The following is a 19,622-nucleotide window of genomic DNA, read 5'->3' on the forward strand; positions in this document are numbered from 1 at the left end:
TGAATCCTCTAGATTCAAAACCCTCTAAAGACTATTCTGTTCGTAATTGAGTTACGCCCACATATTGTTTGCTAAGAATGAATTCGAATGATTTAAACAGTTTGAATTAAAAAAAAAACTAAATTTGAAGCAAAAGCTTTGTTAGAAGTCACTTTAGGTTGAAAATTCCCTCTATTTGTCACCAGTTACTGTTAAAATCTTTTAATTTGTGACAGTGGATATAGGGAATTTTGAATCTATAGGATTCGTACGATAATTATTCATCTTAATATATATTTGTTGTGAATATAAATGTTAGTTGGGATCATAATTAAAAAAAAAAGAAATATTTTATGGCATTTATTAGCATAAGAAACAAAATGTATATTAGTTTTACAGATAGAACCAATCTAAGAGCTTTTGTGGATTTTGAGGCTATTGATCCTCATATTTAGCCCTATTTACATATAAAAGGGTAGAGAAAAATATATTATAATATTGATTTAAAAATAACATTTTAACAGAAGATTTTTAATACTTGTTTTTATATTTTTAAGGGCAACATACTTTTATAATTCAACAAATTTACCAATACATTAGAGAAGCGGTCATCAGCACAGAGCACGCTCGGGCTAGCGTCCTTTACCCGCGGATAAGAGACTGCACTATGGTGCACAGTAGCTGCTGGCGGGCATGTTCTATCCCTCTCTGCCTGCTGCACGACGGGGCATTTGATGTTGCTCCGGAAACCCTTTACCCATTTCAGCGAGTGCTGATGACCACTGCATTAGAGCGTATAGAACTAAATTGCCAACATCGATATAAAAAAAATAATCGTCTCCTTATAGAGAAATGTTTAATGAATTAAAAATATTGTGTTAAATTTGGATTCATTCAGTAATTAACCCAATAATTTTTATTCTTATATGCTTTATATTTTTACTATAATTTTAGCAGTTTTTGTTATATCCAAGATTTGCGGAATTAAAAATCCTTTATTTTTATGGAAATTTCTTGTATTTTTTTTAGTTTCTTTTTTCATTTTTTTTGAAAACCACTACAATTCTCTAAAATGGACACTGAGAGGTGGAGCAGCACCCGCATTTTACATCTACGTACATTAAACGAATCCTTGTTAACTTAGAAAACTTAATGATTTCAGAAAAGAAAACAATTTATTTTAAACATTAACATGTATAAAGCTTATACATAAAATGTCACTGTATTTTCTGAAGTTTCAGTTCTCGATATGCCACCAAAACCACAACAAATAGCTATTATTCCAACAAACAATATCTTCTTAACAAAATTAGTAACGTGACCGTATGACATTAAAAAATAACATTATTTCTCGTGTCACATGAAGTATTATATGACTTAAGGGTATAGTTTAACATTATATCCGTTACACGGCGATCAAACTCTTCTCTTGTTCGTTTTCTCCTACTGTACAGTATTAGAAAAAAAGTTTCGTCGCACAGACATTTTCTAAGTCCCAGAAAGGGGGCAGTGCGCACGGTCAGAGGACGAGCGACCTGGTTCACAAGAGGAGGACTAGTTGAGGTAATAAAATTAGTTTTGTTTCGTTGTATGTCATCATGCGCACTGCCTATTTTCTGGAACTTATAAAGTATCTGTGCGACAAAACTTTTTATAGGACTGTTCATACTCTCAGGGCTAGTTAGCTCAGATTATGTCACTGCCATCAGGAATTTAATTTGTGATTGGGAAATATTACTTTGTGTAATTTTGTGGTCAACATATCGGAAAATGGTTTACGAAATATTATTTTGTGTAATTTAGCGTTCATTATGTCAACAATTTAGTTTGTAATAGTACGGTATGAACTAACGCACTTCAGTGATATTAATAGGAAATAAAATTGTAATGGCGTGGAATTATCCATCCATTAGAATAACTTTTAATATTATAATTGTTATTTTGTCTTCGATGAATTCTGTGATTAACTGAAATGTAAGTACATACAACAACAGAAAGAAAATGTTGGCGAAACTGAGGGCATTGCAGTGTGTTCAATTGTATAATTTGTGGTTTGTAACACATTGTATGTTATTTTCCTGAGTTACATTAAATCCGTGGTTAACTACATACCATACTCATAAACTAATTACAGCCTAATCATTATCGAGGTTGCGTGCGGGCATGAATTCGAACCCCGCTTAGGCTGATTATCTGGTTTGGATTGTTTTTGAGGTGTTCTCCAACTGTAAGGGAAATATCAAGTAGTCTCAAGTCGAATCCTTGGTTTCATTTCTCAAAAATATTAGGTCGCTATTACCAGTTTTATCAACGTCAATTAATTTTGAGTCGCCCTGAGTGGCGCAGTTGGTATAGCGCTGGCCTTCTGTGCCCGATGTTCGGGTTGGACCCCGGCCCAGGTCGATGGCATTTAAGTGTGCTTAAATGCAACAGGCTCATGTCACTAGATTTAGTGACATGTAAAAGAACTCCTGCGGGACAAAATTCCGGCACACCGGCGATGCTGATTTAACTTCGGCAGTTGCAAGCGTCGTTAAATGAACCCATATTATTTTAAAATTAATTCTGAAGTTGATACAACGTCGTTCAATTATACATTAAAACAGTAAAAACAGTTAAATTCTTTATTTTACAAGAAAAACAACGCTCTTTAGATACTGTGTGCTGAGATAATGATCCAATGATGAATATTCTGTAGTATTAAATTTAGAATTTCTGTAAAAAGAAACTGATTTCATATTCTCACTTTCGTTTAATATCAGAAATGGAATTCGAGAATTCGTACAAGAAGAAGAAGAGTTTAGGAATGCCTGAGTTACCTATCCTGAGATACTCGTAATAAACCATGTCTGCTTTCTGCTATACTTTTGTACTATTACGAACATAGCGTAGAGACCGAATTTTAAAGGGAATCCCTGTTTTTATTTCAACACGAAACATGAAATAATTAATTACAATGTTCAACACTATCTTCCACGGACCAAATTATGTGGTTTTGACTTCCCCTTTTTCCCCCTCTTTTTTAGTCCATATTCCCTTTTTCCCCCTTTTCAAAAATACATGTTATTTTGGTCCTTTTTTGACAGAATATCGCAAACATTTAAATAATTTTCCAATATTTTTTCCGATAGGCCTATAACTTCCTGAGAAAGCGAAAATAAATATTGTTCTTCTTCTGATTCCAGACATTGAAAAACTAATAAAGTGTGCTGATTTAGAGTTCAGGATAAAAAGAAATTTTTCACCTCTGGTTCAGTTGATGTTGAACGGTCATTTTCTGTTTATAAAGACATTCAAAGAGGCAGAATCATATTGAAACTTATTGAAATGTTGAATTTGATTAAATACAACACTTTCCTTATGTTATGATAAATAAATGCTTGTGTGTGCTATTTGTATCCATGAATGGGCTGATGTAAGTTTTCAATTAAAATAGCACCCTTTTGAGAGAGTAATATAGTCTTTTTTGAAGTCTTTTTTTTACTATATCAAATACAACACTTTCCTCCTGTTGTGAAGAGATAAATGTAATATTGTGTGTGTCATGTGTATCCATGAATGTGCTGAAGTATGTTTTGGTGAGTAATATGGTCCTTTTTGAAGTTTTATTTTGTCTTAATTTTCACTTTTTTTGTCCTTTTTTGATGAAAAATTTTCTTTTAAAATCCGGTCTCTGCTCATTGGCCTCCTGGGTTAGCTACAATTACGAGGACGTGTAGTTGGTTATGGAAGGTAAATGATTGTCTTCTTCCAGCTATGATAATATAAAGAAAAACTTAAATAATATTCTTGTCGCAAATGAAAAAATTTCCTAGACATTTTCTTCAATTGTATATTTTAATTCTGAAAAAATATATTGGAGATAATTACTGAAGAAATTGAAACAATTAAACCTGAATCTCAAATGAACGCACAATAATGCTGCTCATTAGAATCAAATCAGAAGTATGTCGTCTGTCTTTCCACTTGTTGCATCTGGCAGCTTCTGCATCTTGATGTTAACTTTTGACCAGTAGTAGCCGAGGGCCTCGCTACACGGGATAACCAGTGCATGAGTGCACGCCTGCAAGAAGTTGCGGGTTGAGGCACACGTTATTTTCCACACCCGCAAACATGGAGCCACGCACCAAATATGCTGTAAAAATCGGTACACATAATTAACATGATGTCACTCCAAGCAGGGCACATAATTAACATGTCACTCCAATACAAACAATTGAACAATATGTGTCCTCAACGTAATGGCCAGCCAAAACATTTCAGAATATTGTGACATTAGAAAATCACGATTTTGAGATCTTCACGAAAACAAGTGTTCAGTATCCTGCATATCGTCGTTCTTCCTGCAATAACTCCTATGTGCAAAATATAACATTTTTCAGTAGGAAGAAAAAACACATTTCTTCATCTTATGACAGCCGTACACAGGAGACTGTGAATTCTTACATTTTCGAAACAAAGAAATATAATGACATATAGGAGATTTTATTATTTGCTGCATCACTATTTAAGTTATTTAATAGAGCAAAAATCTGGAAAACGATAAATATGTTACATAGGAGTTATTGCAGGAACAACGTCTCTCTGCTCTCTGTTTGACTGGTTGCAGCGATTTTGTTTATAATCAATATGTATTCATCTGTGAAAAATATATTTATGTATGTATGTATGTATGTATGTATGTATGTATGTATGTATGTATGTATGTATGTATTATGTATGTATGTGCTGGCCTTCTATGCCCAATATTGCGGGTTCGATCCCGGGCCAGGTCGATGGCATTTAAGTGTGCTTAAATGCGACAGGCTCATGTCAGTAGATTTACTGGCATGTAAAAGAACTCCTGCGGGACAAAATTCCGGCACATCCGGCGACGCTGATATAACCTCTGCAGTTGCGAGCGTCGTTAAATAAAACATAACATTTTTTATGTATGAATGTATGTATGTATGTATGTATGTATGTATGTATGTATGTATGTATGTATGTATGTATGTATGTATGTATGTATGTATTAACACTACAATTGGGTATACACCCGGTGGCAGTGATATATAATATACAATAATTACAACTGCATGAAATAAAATAAAATAAACGTAAATGAAATCAAATAAAATAAACGTAAATCTATAAATAGTAGATGCAATAAACCTAGGACTATAAATAAATGTAATATGTGGGTCTACATGGAATTTAATTGTTTTTAATGAAAAATAATGGCTACTCACTTGATTAAATACTACCAAGGGAAATATAATCAAGATTGGTTCTAACTACTTTTCCTTATATATGTCAAAGTAACAAATGGTAAGTTATAGCATATAATTTGTATCATGTCTTTCGAGGAGTATGTTTGAGAGAAATTATTATTATTCTCTGCATAATTATTTAAATTCTCCGCTTATGATAAAACGGTTAATGCTACAATCACTTTTTGCTCGGTAATGAGTAGACCTCGTTTTTTAGGGCAACTGCCCATCCTTTAGGAGAAAGTGAAAAATACAGTAATTACAGCTCTCTGATTTTCGTGTAAAAATCGAAGTTCCTGGAAGAGCTTAATAGTGCTACAAAATCCCTTGATTGATGGATAGTGCTTATTTTGATGTCCGGAAAACTCGTCACAGATTTTTCGTAACCGGTACAATTCTTCACAAATTAAGAATTGGTAACTGATACAATTCGTCATTCATTAAGGGTTCGTAACGGGTATAATTCGTCATACATTAATGAGTATATGTAATTTGTCACGCGCTCAGGATTTGTCACACGGCCACAAACATAGGACAGACTTTGATTTACAATACAAAAGATTTAATTCCCGTGTTTGATTACGCGAAAGACAGTTTTATTATAATATATAAAAGGAAGAAGACGAGGAAGAGGTAGGCTGCAACCACAATATTCGTCGAATATATGGAATTGTTATCAGCGGGCAGTAGAAAATGTGTCACGTACAATTAACACATGTGAAGGTTGGCATACGAAAATGAACACGCTGAGAGGAAGGGCTCATCCACCTCTGTACCATATCTTGGAACAACCGCAACGTGAAGTAGTAGAAGTAGGCAGGGACATCGAAAAATTACAAGTTGAACACTCTCCACCTACCAAAAAGAGGACGTATACTCAGCTGGGTTGTCGAATAGCTAGAATTGTAGAGAATTATGAAGAATATAAAACACAAGGAAATGTTTCAACTGATCTTCGTGGTATAGGTCATAATATCTCAGGAAACATGATAATTCAACTCTCCTGCAAACTCTTTTCATCTAATTCAGAAGAGAATCTTACTTGTAAATGATCAGTTTTGTCATTAATAAATCATAAATTCATGGTGTAATATTATAGATTTGAATTGAATTTAACGGACCTGTTAAGATCTATTGCGCTGACCCTCTGGTGACGCATTCTCAAACCCACACTGGCTGACCACACTAAAGTTCTCTATGTGCCCAGGTTTCGAGCAGGCAACCCCACTCATCCCTAAGCCAGCATCCTCCATGCGTCGCCAGCCGGCGTTTGGGGAATGCTACAGAATGATAACGAAATGGAGAAATGGTGACGGAATGGTGTAAATACCTAATTTGGGGAAAATGGAAGAACCCCGGGAAAAACCCCAACTGCGACCTTGTCCACCACAAGTGTCACTATGGATTTTTTCATGAAAAAATCCCAGACATGATCGGGAATCGAACCCAGGCCGCCTGCTTGACAGTAATATTATAGATTAAAAATATTACAAATATTTCGCAAGTGACCAAAAATACTTAGTGACAAATATTCCACGTGACAAATATGTATATGATGAATTCGGTATGACCAATAGTAGATGTGTCCAATAGAAACGTGACCAATTTTCCTAGAATCCTTATTTTCATGATATTTTGTCTGACATGCCAAAATTAACGCAGATGTCTGTTTTTAAGTTTATATTCACATGCTCGCTCACGTGGACAGTATTTATGGTCCAAGGACATGAATTAGCACTAGAATAACAATAGAATGGGAATGGGCTGAAAGTTCCCTGAAGTGCAGTAAAATGAGTGAGGGTGACAGAACAATTAATACAAATCCTGGCAGTAGGATTTTTTCTCGGTTTTCCCCCATTGGAACATATTTAAAGAATAATAATTATTGTTTGATACTATAGAAATTAAAATGAATTTAGACTCACTAAAAGTTGTTATAAACCAAAATCCATTCTCCGTCGTTGCGGAGTGAATCAACAGACTTCGACCCTAAATAAATGACTTAATAAATCTAGTTATTATGTTGAGAGCCGTAGCATCATTATTTCTTTGAAAGACTCTGGTCAGTTTAAAACAATTGTCTACGGAAATATAAAGACTTTTTTTTATAAATATTGGTCATTGTCGGTAGAAACAGTAAAACAATATTCTTTTCCTTTCAGTGTCGCACTCGCAACACAAATTGTAGATTATTTCTTCATGCTTTAGTTCTAATTTAAATTTGAATACGTTTCTTGAGAATTGGGGGAGCTTGAGCCGGGTGAGCCACCCAATGCCTACACCACAGGAGGTAACATATTTCCTATTCCGTGGATGAATAGGCAGTTAGTATACCAATTCCGAAAGAGAGAAGTGTAAAATGTATGATTGTTGAGCATTGGTTTATGCAATTTCCTCTTCTCATCTATGATGAAAAAATTATATTCTACCAGCTTAGTGAGAAAGTGGTATGTAAAAACAACCTAAACACTTGTTTATAACCTATTGTATGCGTGGATACTTGAATATACACATGTTCAGTACATATTACGTGTATGTGTTGAGATTGTAAAATTCAAGGAAAATTCGCTGTACGAAGATGCATATTTATAAATTTGCATAGTGTGTTTTCACATTTAAAAATAAAGCAGTTAAAGCATCCACAGTCCATTAGGATACGGGTTCGAATCCTGCATCAGGAGGTCATTAGCCTATTTATCAGTGTCACTTTCCTCTTTTTTGTCACCACTATTTTCCCTGCCGGAATCACTGTCCTACAAGTTCACTTCTTTTTCGAAAATTGTATCACGGCCTACTTTCCTCGTGAAATAAGGTACTACCTGGATTATATAAAAGAAAACACTGTCTTGTTTTGTTACCATGACCGGTTCTTTGTGGGTCAAACTTTAAGATAATTTATTCTGAAATTTTTTTTGGATCTTATATCCCTTCTTAATTATGACAAAAATTCAGCAGAGAATCCATGGAAGAGAAAAATGAGTGTCAATAGATGAAACGACCTTATCAGCGGGACGGTTCGTAGTAAATATAATTAATTGTATGATGGTGGAATCTGAACTTACTGAAATATTCCTACTAAATTCTGAACGCTTAGAAAAAGTGAACTGTTTAATATTCAGCAAAGTTTTCAATAAATCGATGAAATTGTTGTGGCCAGATTGCATGCAATATGACGAAATACGTTTTCTATAATTTAGGGTGAAGAGAGGGACTTCTGTCAAGGCATTATATTAAAGAACTGGTGCGTGTAACTTATCTTGCATATAGGCTATGCATGTTACCGAATTTATGAGAAAGTACGAAGTCATTTCCAGCTGTAGACCGATTAATTGTAAACATAAAATTTATATAATTTCTCAAATTGTTCTTTAAGTCTCATATACATGAAGCGTCCTTGCCAACTTTGGTATCTTCGATAGATGATGGACGTGTATAAGCTTCATTATACAGTATATAGTAGTGTGAATGCTATAAGTTAGTGGAAGATGTGACACATTCGTTTAACAGCAAAGAAAGAGACAGAGTATACGAGCATTACGGAAAATCCTATCTGACACCGAAATTGAAGAATAACTATGCTACATTAAGTCAGATAACTGATTCTTGCCATTTGTTTTAATTTTATTAAGACATTAGCTACATCCGGAGCTAAATTGTTTGATCAAATAGGAGTAATGAAGAAGCTCAGGCTAACTTGGATGCAGTTCCAGATAATTTCGGAATAGAAGATAGAGAAAAATGGGACAAGTGATAAAAAGATATAGGATAAAGGCCTACTACAATAATTATGTTTATTTATGATTTGTTTTGTAGAGAAAAATTGTCAAATATGCACAGTTAAATTGAATTAGAATCTAATTATATTGTGAGTTTTAAACATGCCCTTATTCTATCACTTGATTCTGAATGCAACTGCTGGTTGTAGGAAAACAGTATAGATTATTCGTTATCTCGTGACAGAAAATAAATGCATGCACTAGAGTACATAGTAAAAACCTTAAGTGAGTTAGCTAGCTGCAAGTGGAAGCATAGCGAGGGAGAGAAGCTTCCCAGTCTACTTTATTATTCCGCTTACGCGCAAATAGGTTTCACGAAATAACCAGTAGCCTATAGTCAATAATTAGTTTCGAAAACTTACCGAAAATATTCAGTAGAGGAGAAGGTGAGCATATGGGCTACCATTTTGTTTTACTCATAATAATGGAAAATGGTGTGACATATTGCTTAGAAATCTTTATTGACATACAAAGTAATTATTCATATACAATTTTTCCAGTCTTAAAGGTCAACAGTTGCAATAGATATTTGCATACAATTACTTTTTGAAAGAAAGACAAACTAGTCCTCTATAGGTAGTGGAGTCTAAATATGTGCTACCACAAAAATTTGAAAATAAAATTGGAAAAAATCAAAGAAACATAAGTAGGAAAACTGTGTAACATTAATGGAAATATTCTGTAAAAAATAACGCAAATAACGACAGTGAAAATACAGGACGTGTTAACGTGCTGATAATATGGGCTACCTATCCCATATTTGACACAGAGCGGTAGCCCATATTAGCAACATCGACTCATGAATGTTTCTAAGATTATGTAGGGTAAATTAGGGTCTGTTGGACAGTCGGGCATGTTGGACACTTTGTACTTTAACGTGTTACCTCGCCACATGTGGGCACCACATTCTGCTAGAAGTCAATGACAGAAGTAGCCACGAGTGGAGCTACTTCGGTCATTGACTTCTAGCAGAATGTGGTGCCCACAAGTGGCGAGGTAACACGTTAAAGTACAAAGTGTCCAACATGCCCGACTGTCCAACAGACCCTAATTTACCCTATGGCAACTGTTGTTCTAAATAAACATTACTCTTATGCCATGTGATAGAGCTATTCGTAATCAGTGCAACACATCGAGTGATTTCTAAACACGAAATATATTTCCTTCAATAAAATTGAGACAATATACAGTGCGTTCGTACCCGGCCGGACCGTTCCGTAGAATACACTGCTTGACATGTAGCCTATTATATGTCATTCTAATATAAAACTAATAACCAGATATTTTTAGAAGTGGGTACAATACAAAGCTCTCGTAAGACTGGACTGGTGACCTGACCTAAGGTTCTAGTCTTATTCCGGCCCGGCCGAGCTACAAACGCACTGTACCTGCAGAAACTTTGAAATTGATGAAAAACACAAAGAACACACTATATCCACACCACAAAGGTAATTGTTTTGTCTCCTTGTGCACGCAGACTGATGGACACGAGATGTACTTTTAGAGCTTTTTCGCTAGTTAACAACACCATTTATAGTAAAAAACGAGGTAGCCCATATTATCACTCCTAGCCCATATTTCCACCTACTCCTCTACTTACTGCAATTCAAAGTTAACCCTCCTGTGATCGCGAGCTCAAATGCAACGTTAATGGTCGCTTCGATCACAGTTATCCATGTTTTAAGTTATTTTTTAAAATATTATTTTATTTTCTTTTAAAAATCTTCTGGTTAATTATTAATGATTAACATTGACAGAGTCTAATTTTTAAAAATAACCACAGTTTTATGTAAAATGATTACATATTATAATAAATACCTGTAATGTAAATACATACATTCACAGACTGAAAATGTTTGCAAGGAGCACAAACGTGATCTAAGAATGCACCAACTTAATTACACCCTAAGAAAACACTGGCTTAACACTTGTCGATTGTGACAAACAGACGTTAGAGAACTTACTAACGAATGGTGAAATAATATAGAAAAAAAAAACAAGCCCTTGCAACTGTAAAGTGTTTGATGATACATACATCAAAGGCGAGACAAGCAAAAGTGCAGCCAAGACACACGGCTGTGATTGGCGCACAGAGCAGCGTCATGAATATATAACAGCAGTTCTGGGATTTGCGGAAGCACCACGCACTCAGCTTCCAGCCGCAGTTGACGCTGCGCACACCTTCGGGTTCCCCGATCACATCGTCCCACTGTACCTGCACATGTTCACAAACTGTGTCAATTGAGTGCAATCAGTTCTAGAGCAATAAGCAGTGTTTAGTGTTGGAGTTAATCTTCTAGTCGTTACCTCTGCATAAAAGTATATCACATATCTACATCCGAGCAAGAAATCAACCAGACTCCGAAACAAAACTTACGAATTAAAGTTTAATAACTATTTAAATTTCTACTTCATACGTTAGAGTTTCATTTAGCATTGTACTGTACTGTACTGTACTTCAACCAGGAGAAAGTCTCAGGGGAATGAGACGCAGCGAGGTAATGCTGTGAATGAATGTTGATGTCATAAAGTCACACACGTGGGTACAAGCATCTCCATTGGCTAACTCTCAAACCACAAACGATAACACTGATACACACATACTTATACTACCCTAGTTACAAAAGTAGATCACTGTTAATCTCCTGGCCTTTTAATCCTTCCCTATAGGAAATAATATATGCAGGAGAGCGCATGTTTTTTAAACTGACATAACGGTAATATTATCTATCTACTTCACTCCAATAGATGACGCAATAGTGAGCACATTCCTTACACGGTTATTCTCCTAGTTGGAGAACAGTATTGTCGTTTTCATATGCATTTTCAATCCTTTTAAAGACATTGGAATTTAAGGTTTGTTTGTGTCTAAAGAGAGTCAAAATAATGTACATTGACGTTCAAAGTTACCCGATCCTTACCAATCGATAGTGATCGACAATTTGTTGGTGTAAGTGTGGCTATGTAGCTTCTGTAGTCTATACTTAGAGCTCGCTGGTTATTATTACCTTCTGTGAATAGATGACGAAGATACTAGTCAGTGTTGTCAATTGTACACAAATATACCTGCATTATAGAATTAAATATTTCATTTCCATTTGTTGATTGTAAAACAAAACTGGGTTTAGCGGGAAACCGCTGATATTACCAACTATAACAATAATTTATGTTTAATCACTTTCTCAGACACATTTTTAACCGTCCCAATAATGGTGTCATCTATTGAGAACAAGCGGAACTGTTTCAAAGTTTGCCTATATTTTTATGTCTTTGGTTCTGACATCCCGTGGTTAGAAAGTTCGCTTACATGATCATAAGATCGTAGGTCAGATATCTTTGAACGTCAGTGTACATAGGCGTTCAAAGATATCTGACCCTTACTAATTGATAGTGAGCGATAATTTATTTGTGTAAGTGTGGTTTCTTTAGTTTTTACTTCTAAGAATAAATGGCGAAGATAACTGTCGGTGTCACCAATAGTACATAAATATACCTGCTTTATAAAATTAAAAATTTCATCCCTCTCTAATGGTTGTAAAAAATACTAGATTCAGCGGGAAATCGCTGATACTCTTAATTATGAGAATAATTTGTTCTTAATGTACAGCTGTCCAAAGAAAAAGTGGCCGCTCTCCAGAAAATAAGTTCCCTTCGCGTATCTCCGCTACAATTCGGAGACAGACGATGTTACATGTTGTTGGACCACGCTGGCTGATATCTACATTTATAATTAAAGCGTCCTTCGTGTTAATGTTGCAGTGTAATGGTAGCGTTTCGAGCTGGTATTCATGCGTTCAAACACAACCTCGTGCTTTTTATGTTTTTTGTTTGCTTTTAAGAGAGAGAGAGAGAGAAAATATAATAATTGCTCCTATCTCTTTTATGAATGTTTCAGTAATTAGCATCAGGTTCATGAATGTATTATGCCATGAATTTATCATTATTTATTGTGACATTATGGCTGCAAATGGAAAGAAAACAAGAAAGAAAGAAAGATTATATTCTCAACAAAAATATCTTTTGTGGCATAAACAAAACTTACTGGCGTCTATCTTTGAAAATTCTAACAATTAAAAGTTCAAAAAAGAAAACAAAAAGCCATGATTCACTATTTAGCCCATCTTCCTACCAACTCGATCACATCTTGCAGTCGAGTGGGCATGGAATAGACTAATCTCTCAGTTCTCAGTCACGGCAGCCGGCAGTCCAAGCCAGGGGGGTGTAACTCAAATGATAGATGTTGGATGCTCATAGATGTTCCTTAGTTTGCCGCATGTGGTCAGGACAGCGCTGGCTGTATTTCGATCACAGAGTTTGTAAAATTAGCAGTACAAAACTCTTTGGTTTCGAAAGTTCTTTGGTTATAAGTTTTGCCAATATGACAGTTTTAAACAGATATTATTAATATCCATTATTTACAGAATGTGTCAGTTTTATAACATTCGGATTATTATTACTATTACTATATAGCTAATCTGCATTTTCATTCGAGGACAAAGTAGCCATATTAGTGTACTGTGTATGACCTATTAACCTCATTTGTTCAGTTGATCAACTGTTGGATGTTGGCATTCCTATTCTGTTTAAATCTTGTATAAATTATGGAATGGACGAACATGGCTGCTTAAGGAAGAAATTTGAACAGGTCGAGTTAATTTAGAAGTTACTGATGCTTTCCTGCAACAAGAAATAATTCGCAACGTTAAAGGTAAGAAAGAAATACGTGTGAGATTACATCTACACGGTTCAACTTTTCTTTCAACTTCACACATTCAAACAATGCCTGCAAAATTGGTATTTAATAATAACGGAAGTGCACACAATGTGCAGGATAATATATTATTTTAGCTTTCGCTGCTGGAGAACTTGGTCAGTGAAACTAATCGGTTTTTACTCTCCATCACATGGTATCTTGGTATTTTAATATTAATATGGCGTACCTTGTAGATAGAAAATCTTAAGGAACTTAATTCAACATGCGCTTTAAACTTGATTCTTTCAATATTCTTCCCAGACTGCGTGCGTACGAGCATGAAAAACTGAACCGTGTAGATGCAGCTTAACTGCACCGTCATGTTTTCTAATTTAAACTGAATTCTTCCGTCATATCTTAAACGTTTATTAAACTGAGATCTGTAAATGTTTTCAGGGATAAATTTCAGAACGCGATTACCTCCCTTCTACCACTACCACATGATGAACTTACTTCTGTGTTGAATTACAAGAGTGTATTAGGCCTAACTGCAATTACGCCAAGAGCTTTATAGGTAAGCTAACAGAGTTAATATACACTTTGGGTATGAACGAACATCTCATTTTTGTATATAGCTAAGTTGGTCAGACATCTTAAAATTCGTGGGACAGAATCTGATATGACTAAATATGTTGTTCCCGGTTTAATTCTTTACAGTTGCGTTACCAAAGGATGGCGGCGTACCCTAGCTTGGTAACGCAATAGTAAAGAAATGTCGTTCCCGAAAAAAGATATTTTAGAAAATTTGACTTTACAGTTAACAGTAGTACCTTTACTGGAATAATTTTGATAAAATAAAAAGAGTTAAATTGCCGGATATATTTATTATTTTTATAGACTCGTGGATAGAATTCTTCCAGGAATATTTCACAAACGTTGATTATACTGCAATCCTTCAATTGTTCTATGAAATGTAGTGTTATTAATGCATTATATGATACTAGGCTACTGCTCGTTTGTTTCAGTTAATAGAAAGACAAATGGCGGAGTTTTACACTGTGAATGTGCTGCAGTGTACTGTCAGAAATCGGATAGTAATGAGAAGACCTGGTTATTCCTGTTTCCTGTGCCAAGTAATGCAGCACGGCTTAAAAGGTAAGCAATGGCATTGGCATAAGCTCAATGCAAAGATATCCTTATATATCTTCAGTAAATAGTCAGGGTTGGTAAACTGTAGTGATTTTTAAATTTAAGTGAGAATTATTTGTCGAATTCAGATTTGTTTATTAAAATGAGTTTTTGCCTTCTTTTGTAATTCATTTAAACTTAATTTGTGCATTAGTTCCTACATAATTGTGTATTTTTTAATGTGTTATTTTAAGTAATTAACAATATCGCTTCAAAAATAATTTACTATGTTTACACATAGGCCTCATTATTAATACATGAAGAGTTACAGCACTAATAACCTGCACTTAATGATGATAATAATAATTAGCTTAGACTTAGGCAAGATATTATGTTCAGTTTGTTATTCATTAGAAAAGAATTCAACTATTTAGGGAGATTAATATTTACAAATAAATTTATCAGAAGAGCTTAGCATTGTGTGTTTTCAAAATAAATACATAGTCCATTTGGCATTGTGCAACTTTTACTTTGAATATTGTTATGAGCTACAACTGTTCATTTCAATCCTCAGCATCATACTGTGCTTTAATTAGGTGGTGATTCCGAAAGTAGGTTCTACTTGACTACCTGTACCATGTGTTCTGTTGCTCCTTAATTAGGAGTTGGGAAAAGACATATGAGAAGCAAACTTTCAAAACCTGTCCATTTCTTCAGAAAATGCTAGAATTATATGTCTGTAATAAACAAAGATTTTTCTGTGGTGAAATTTTATATGAATTCATAGGAAGAAAAATATATTTCACCATAGAAAATATTTTGTTCATTGCAGAGATGCAAGTTTTTGGCATCTGAAGTGTATTTTGTAAAAATGGACATGTCAAGTTTTGCAAGTTTGCTACTCATATATTGCTAATAGTTTTAAGAAGCAGCAGAACAGTCATATGTAAAAACGTTTATATTTTTTTTTCTTCAGGAAGTTAATTTCTCATCTCAATCATGTTAGGTGCATATAATTTTAATCTGCGATTTAAGTAGTAACAATTATCTGATGTAAATAAAATGAAAATTATTTTATTTACATCATGATTAAATCATTAATTTAAATTAATACCAACCCTGGTTTGTGCATTTTTTGAAGATAATAATAGAATTTTGATTGTAACAGGTACCACATGTGGGCAGCTGTGGCAGAAAATCCTCATCCTTACAGAAGGGCCTATATATGTGCAAGCCATTTTCGCAGTAATCAGTATAACGGTGACTTCTGGCACAACTTACTAAGAGGGGCCATTCCATCAAGAGATGCTTGGTATCCCACTCAAGAACTACGACCCACTTCATCACCAGCCTACTTACATTAACCTTTTTCACCACCTAACATAATTGCTTCATTCATTGCACTTCACTGTGGCATCAATTTGAACCTGTATTCTCTTTCAGTGACTGATTCATTCATTGTATTTATCATTTAACAAAATTGTGTCTAACGATCTTTAAGACCCTAAGTTAACATTACATAGTAATATAAATACAAATAATAATTACTAGTACAATGAGCATTTCAGTTGTGTCAGCTATAGGGCATAGGAGGGAGTCCAGTGGCAGCGATACGAATCTGCAGCTTCTGCAACTGGTGAGATTTGGGTGCTTTATATAGAATTTTTAGAGAGTAAATATGTTGATGTTTTCTAATGCCAGGCATTTGACAAAGTCATTTGACCTCTTGCACTCCAGTATTTTTCAAAATTATTGTCATGGTCAGCCACTGAAGCACAGATTTTGAGGTGTTCCAAATCCATTTCTTGGTTTGAGTAGCACAATGGACAGTTAGGAGACTGATATATTCCAATTCTATGCAGCAAAATAGTCCCCCAATCGGATTTCCAGGCGGGACTACTTTAATGGTACAGAAGCAACTAAATTTCTTATAATGTAATGCTTGTCGTATAACATCAGCTAAGAAGAGAGTAAGTATGGTACAATATTTTGTCTCTTCTCACTTTATAGATCTCTTGGATATGGAACAAGTTTTGATGGTGAAATCATTGTAATAAGTGAAAGTCTCAGGAATCTTCTATGCCACATCAATAAATTTAAGAATGCAGTTATATTGTCAGACTCCAAAGCAGCTATTCTATCAATAGTCTCTAAATACACACCTTCATCTCAAAGAGCAGAAATAACTAAAATGCTCTCTCAATTAATATCACTCAATAAAAGAATTGTATTCCAATGGATACCATCCCATTGTGGAATCCTGGGAAACGAGAATGCGGATGCTATAGCAAAGAAGGGCAGCACTGCTACTTACAGACCTATTACTAAATCTACGTATTACTCTGTGAAAAGATTTATTAAATCTACATACTTAGACTTCAACAAACAAAATTTGATAACACAATCCCAAGGGAAAAAATGGAACTCTCTACATCATAATCCACACTTAATTCCCGATTTACCACGAAAATCGTCTGTAGCTGCATTTAGATTGGCAACAGGCCATGACTGTCTGGCCAAACAAACACCTGCATAGAATTGGAATATATCAGTCCCCTAACTACCCACTGTGCAACTCAAACCAAGAAATAGATTCGGAACACCTGAAAATCTGTGCTTCAATGGCTGGCCATGATAATATCTTCGAAAAATATTGGAGTACAAGAGGTCAAATGACTTTATTGTCAAACCCCTGGCATTAGAATACAACAACAACATATTTTGAGCAATGGGGCCACAACCAAATCAAACACTCAGTATCAAAGCTCAAAATTAGGAAATGTTGCGAAGTATAGACTTATCTCTAATAAATTGTATTGCACTTTTTCTAATATGTTCAGTGTTTTGAATCAACTATACATCAGAGAATGAAAAATAATTTTTTATTTGTATTTCTTAATGGTGTTTTTATTAAAAGTCTAAGTTAATTTTATGTCTGTTGTACACAAATAGTTTTATTTGTATTCTTTATCAGTGGCGATTATTGATTACTTAGATTTTTAATATCCATATATTTAACTAATGGCAGTTACTTTTAAAAATAGATGTTCAGCTCTGATGGTGTAAAACAAATAAAGTGGTGTTTTATAAATGTTTATGAATGTGCGTTGTACTATGTATGTCACAGCAAAACATCTTATGACTATTTTCAAGCTAATGTTTGACATAAAAAAATTAAAGAGCGAATTATATAACTGACCAATAATAACTTCGAAGTCAATATTGCAAAGTCAATCTTTGTTTTTATCTTCCAATACATGATGCATAACATTATTTAAAAATAGTGCTTAAGGTGTTTTGGAGAGAAGTATCCTATCCTATTCGCATCCTGTATCTCAATTACATATTTGATCTAGAAGATGCAAAAACTTTTATTAGTCAAATTTGGTAAATTAATTTAATAAAAGGGTTAAAGGACGGTGTTAAAAGAGGGAGTGTGTTAATGGTTTTCAGTTTCATGTTCAGCCATTATATTTATATTCACATGTTAAAACAAAAATGTGATATAAATATTGTGGTTAAACATGTTATTTAAACTGATAAACCATTACACACTCCTTTGGCGATATGAAAAATACTAGTATGTGTTGGTATAATAGTTATCTGCAGTACCGATCGGGCTCTAATGTTGGCATAACGGATACCTGTAATACCGATCGGGCCGTGTAACAAGGGATGTAGTTCCGCATTCTGCCGCTATGTGTAACGAGATGTAGTTCCGATGTTTTGTCGCCAAGTGTCTCGACGTCGCGTCAATAGCGTGTCGAAGGTAATGCATTGAGTTGGGGGTCTTTCTATTTATTTGTCTATGGTCCAAGCATCCTGGACGAGCTTCCACAAATCATCAGGACGTCTTGAAGGGGAATTGGGACAATTTTTCCTCATGTTTGTTTACGTGTGCCCCCATATCTCAGTCGGAAGAACGTCGACATTTAGATGTCAACTTCTCACGTTCAAATATTTGTAACTCCTTTTCATTTTATTGTGTTACAGGATAGTATAATGTAATAATAGAAAAAACTAACACTAGTACATGCAATTGTATTGTTTCAAATCTAACATTAAATTCATATTACATATATCGCTGAAGAACGATAACAGAATATAAATGATTAATTGAATGTTATTTATATCACAAAAGAACGACGAAACAATACAAATTATAATTTGAATATTATTTATATCGCTAAAGAACGATAATAAAATAAAATTATAACTTTAATATTATTTATAACGCTAAAGAACGATAACAGAATATAAATGACAACTTGAATATTATTTGTATCACTAAAGAACGATAACAGAATATAAATGATAACTTGAATTTTATTTATATCGCTAAAGAATGATAACAAAACAAAATAACATTAATATTATTTATAACGCTAAGCTTCTATAAGCCCAAGCATAATGATACATCACCATTACCCGAAGTGGACTGAGAAAATATTCGCTGTTCACGAGTGCAACCACTTTTCTTTTTTTGTCAGCTGTACATAAATATTTTCCCAAATAATTTCTACTCTTCCCAATAACAGGGTCGCCTATCGAGAACTAGCGGAACTATATCAAAGTTTGTCAGTTTGTTATAACTCTTTTTCTGATTTATCCCGCTGTTATAAATTTCTATTACACGGACAAAAACTGTAAGTCAGATATCTTTGAACGCCAGTGTACACTTTTCAAAATAAATAATCTGTAGACCCACTATTTCTGAGTCATTTTGGCAGAATATTCTAGGTATTCTAAAATAACCAAATACAGTAATCTCCTCATATTTCCAGTACATAACTC

At 34.4% G+C, this 19,622-nt stretch overlaps 1 protein-coding gene across 1 annotated transcript in view; it reads right to left on the reverse strand.

Annotated features, from left to right (window-relative positions):
* Positions 1-1,691: 1,691 nt before the first annotated feature.
* LOC138707907 (caveolin-3-like) overlaps positions 1,692-19,622 on the reverse strand; it is a 49,195-nt gene continuing 31,264 nt past the window's right edge. The window contains exons 3-4 of the mRNA XM_069837953.1: positions 11,043-11,222; positions 1,692-4,114 (exon numbers count right to left, since the gene is read on the reverse strand). Coding sequence (XP_069694054.1) covers positions 3,914-4,114; positions 11,043-11,222 — 381 coding nt within the window. The 3' untranslated portion in view covers positions 1,692-3,913. The remainder of the gene's footprint in view (positions 4,115-11,042; positions 11,223-19,622) is intronic.

This window comes from Periplaneta americana, chromosome 10, assembly GCF_040183065.1.
Source record: "Periplaneta americana isolate PAMFEO1 chromosome 10, P.americana_PAMFEO1_priV1, whole genome shotgun sequence".
NCBI classification, from domain to species: domain Eukaryota; kingdom Metazoa; phylum Arthropoda; class Insecta; order Blattodea; family Blattidae; genus Periplaneta; species Periplaneta americana.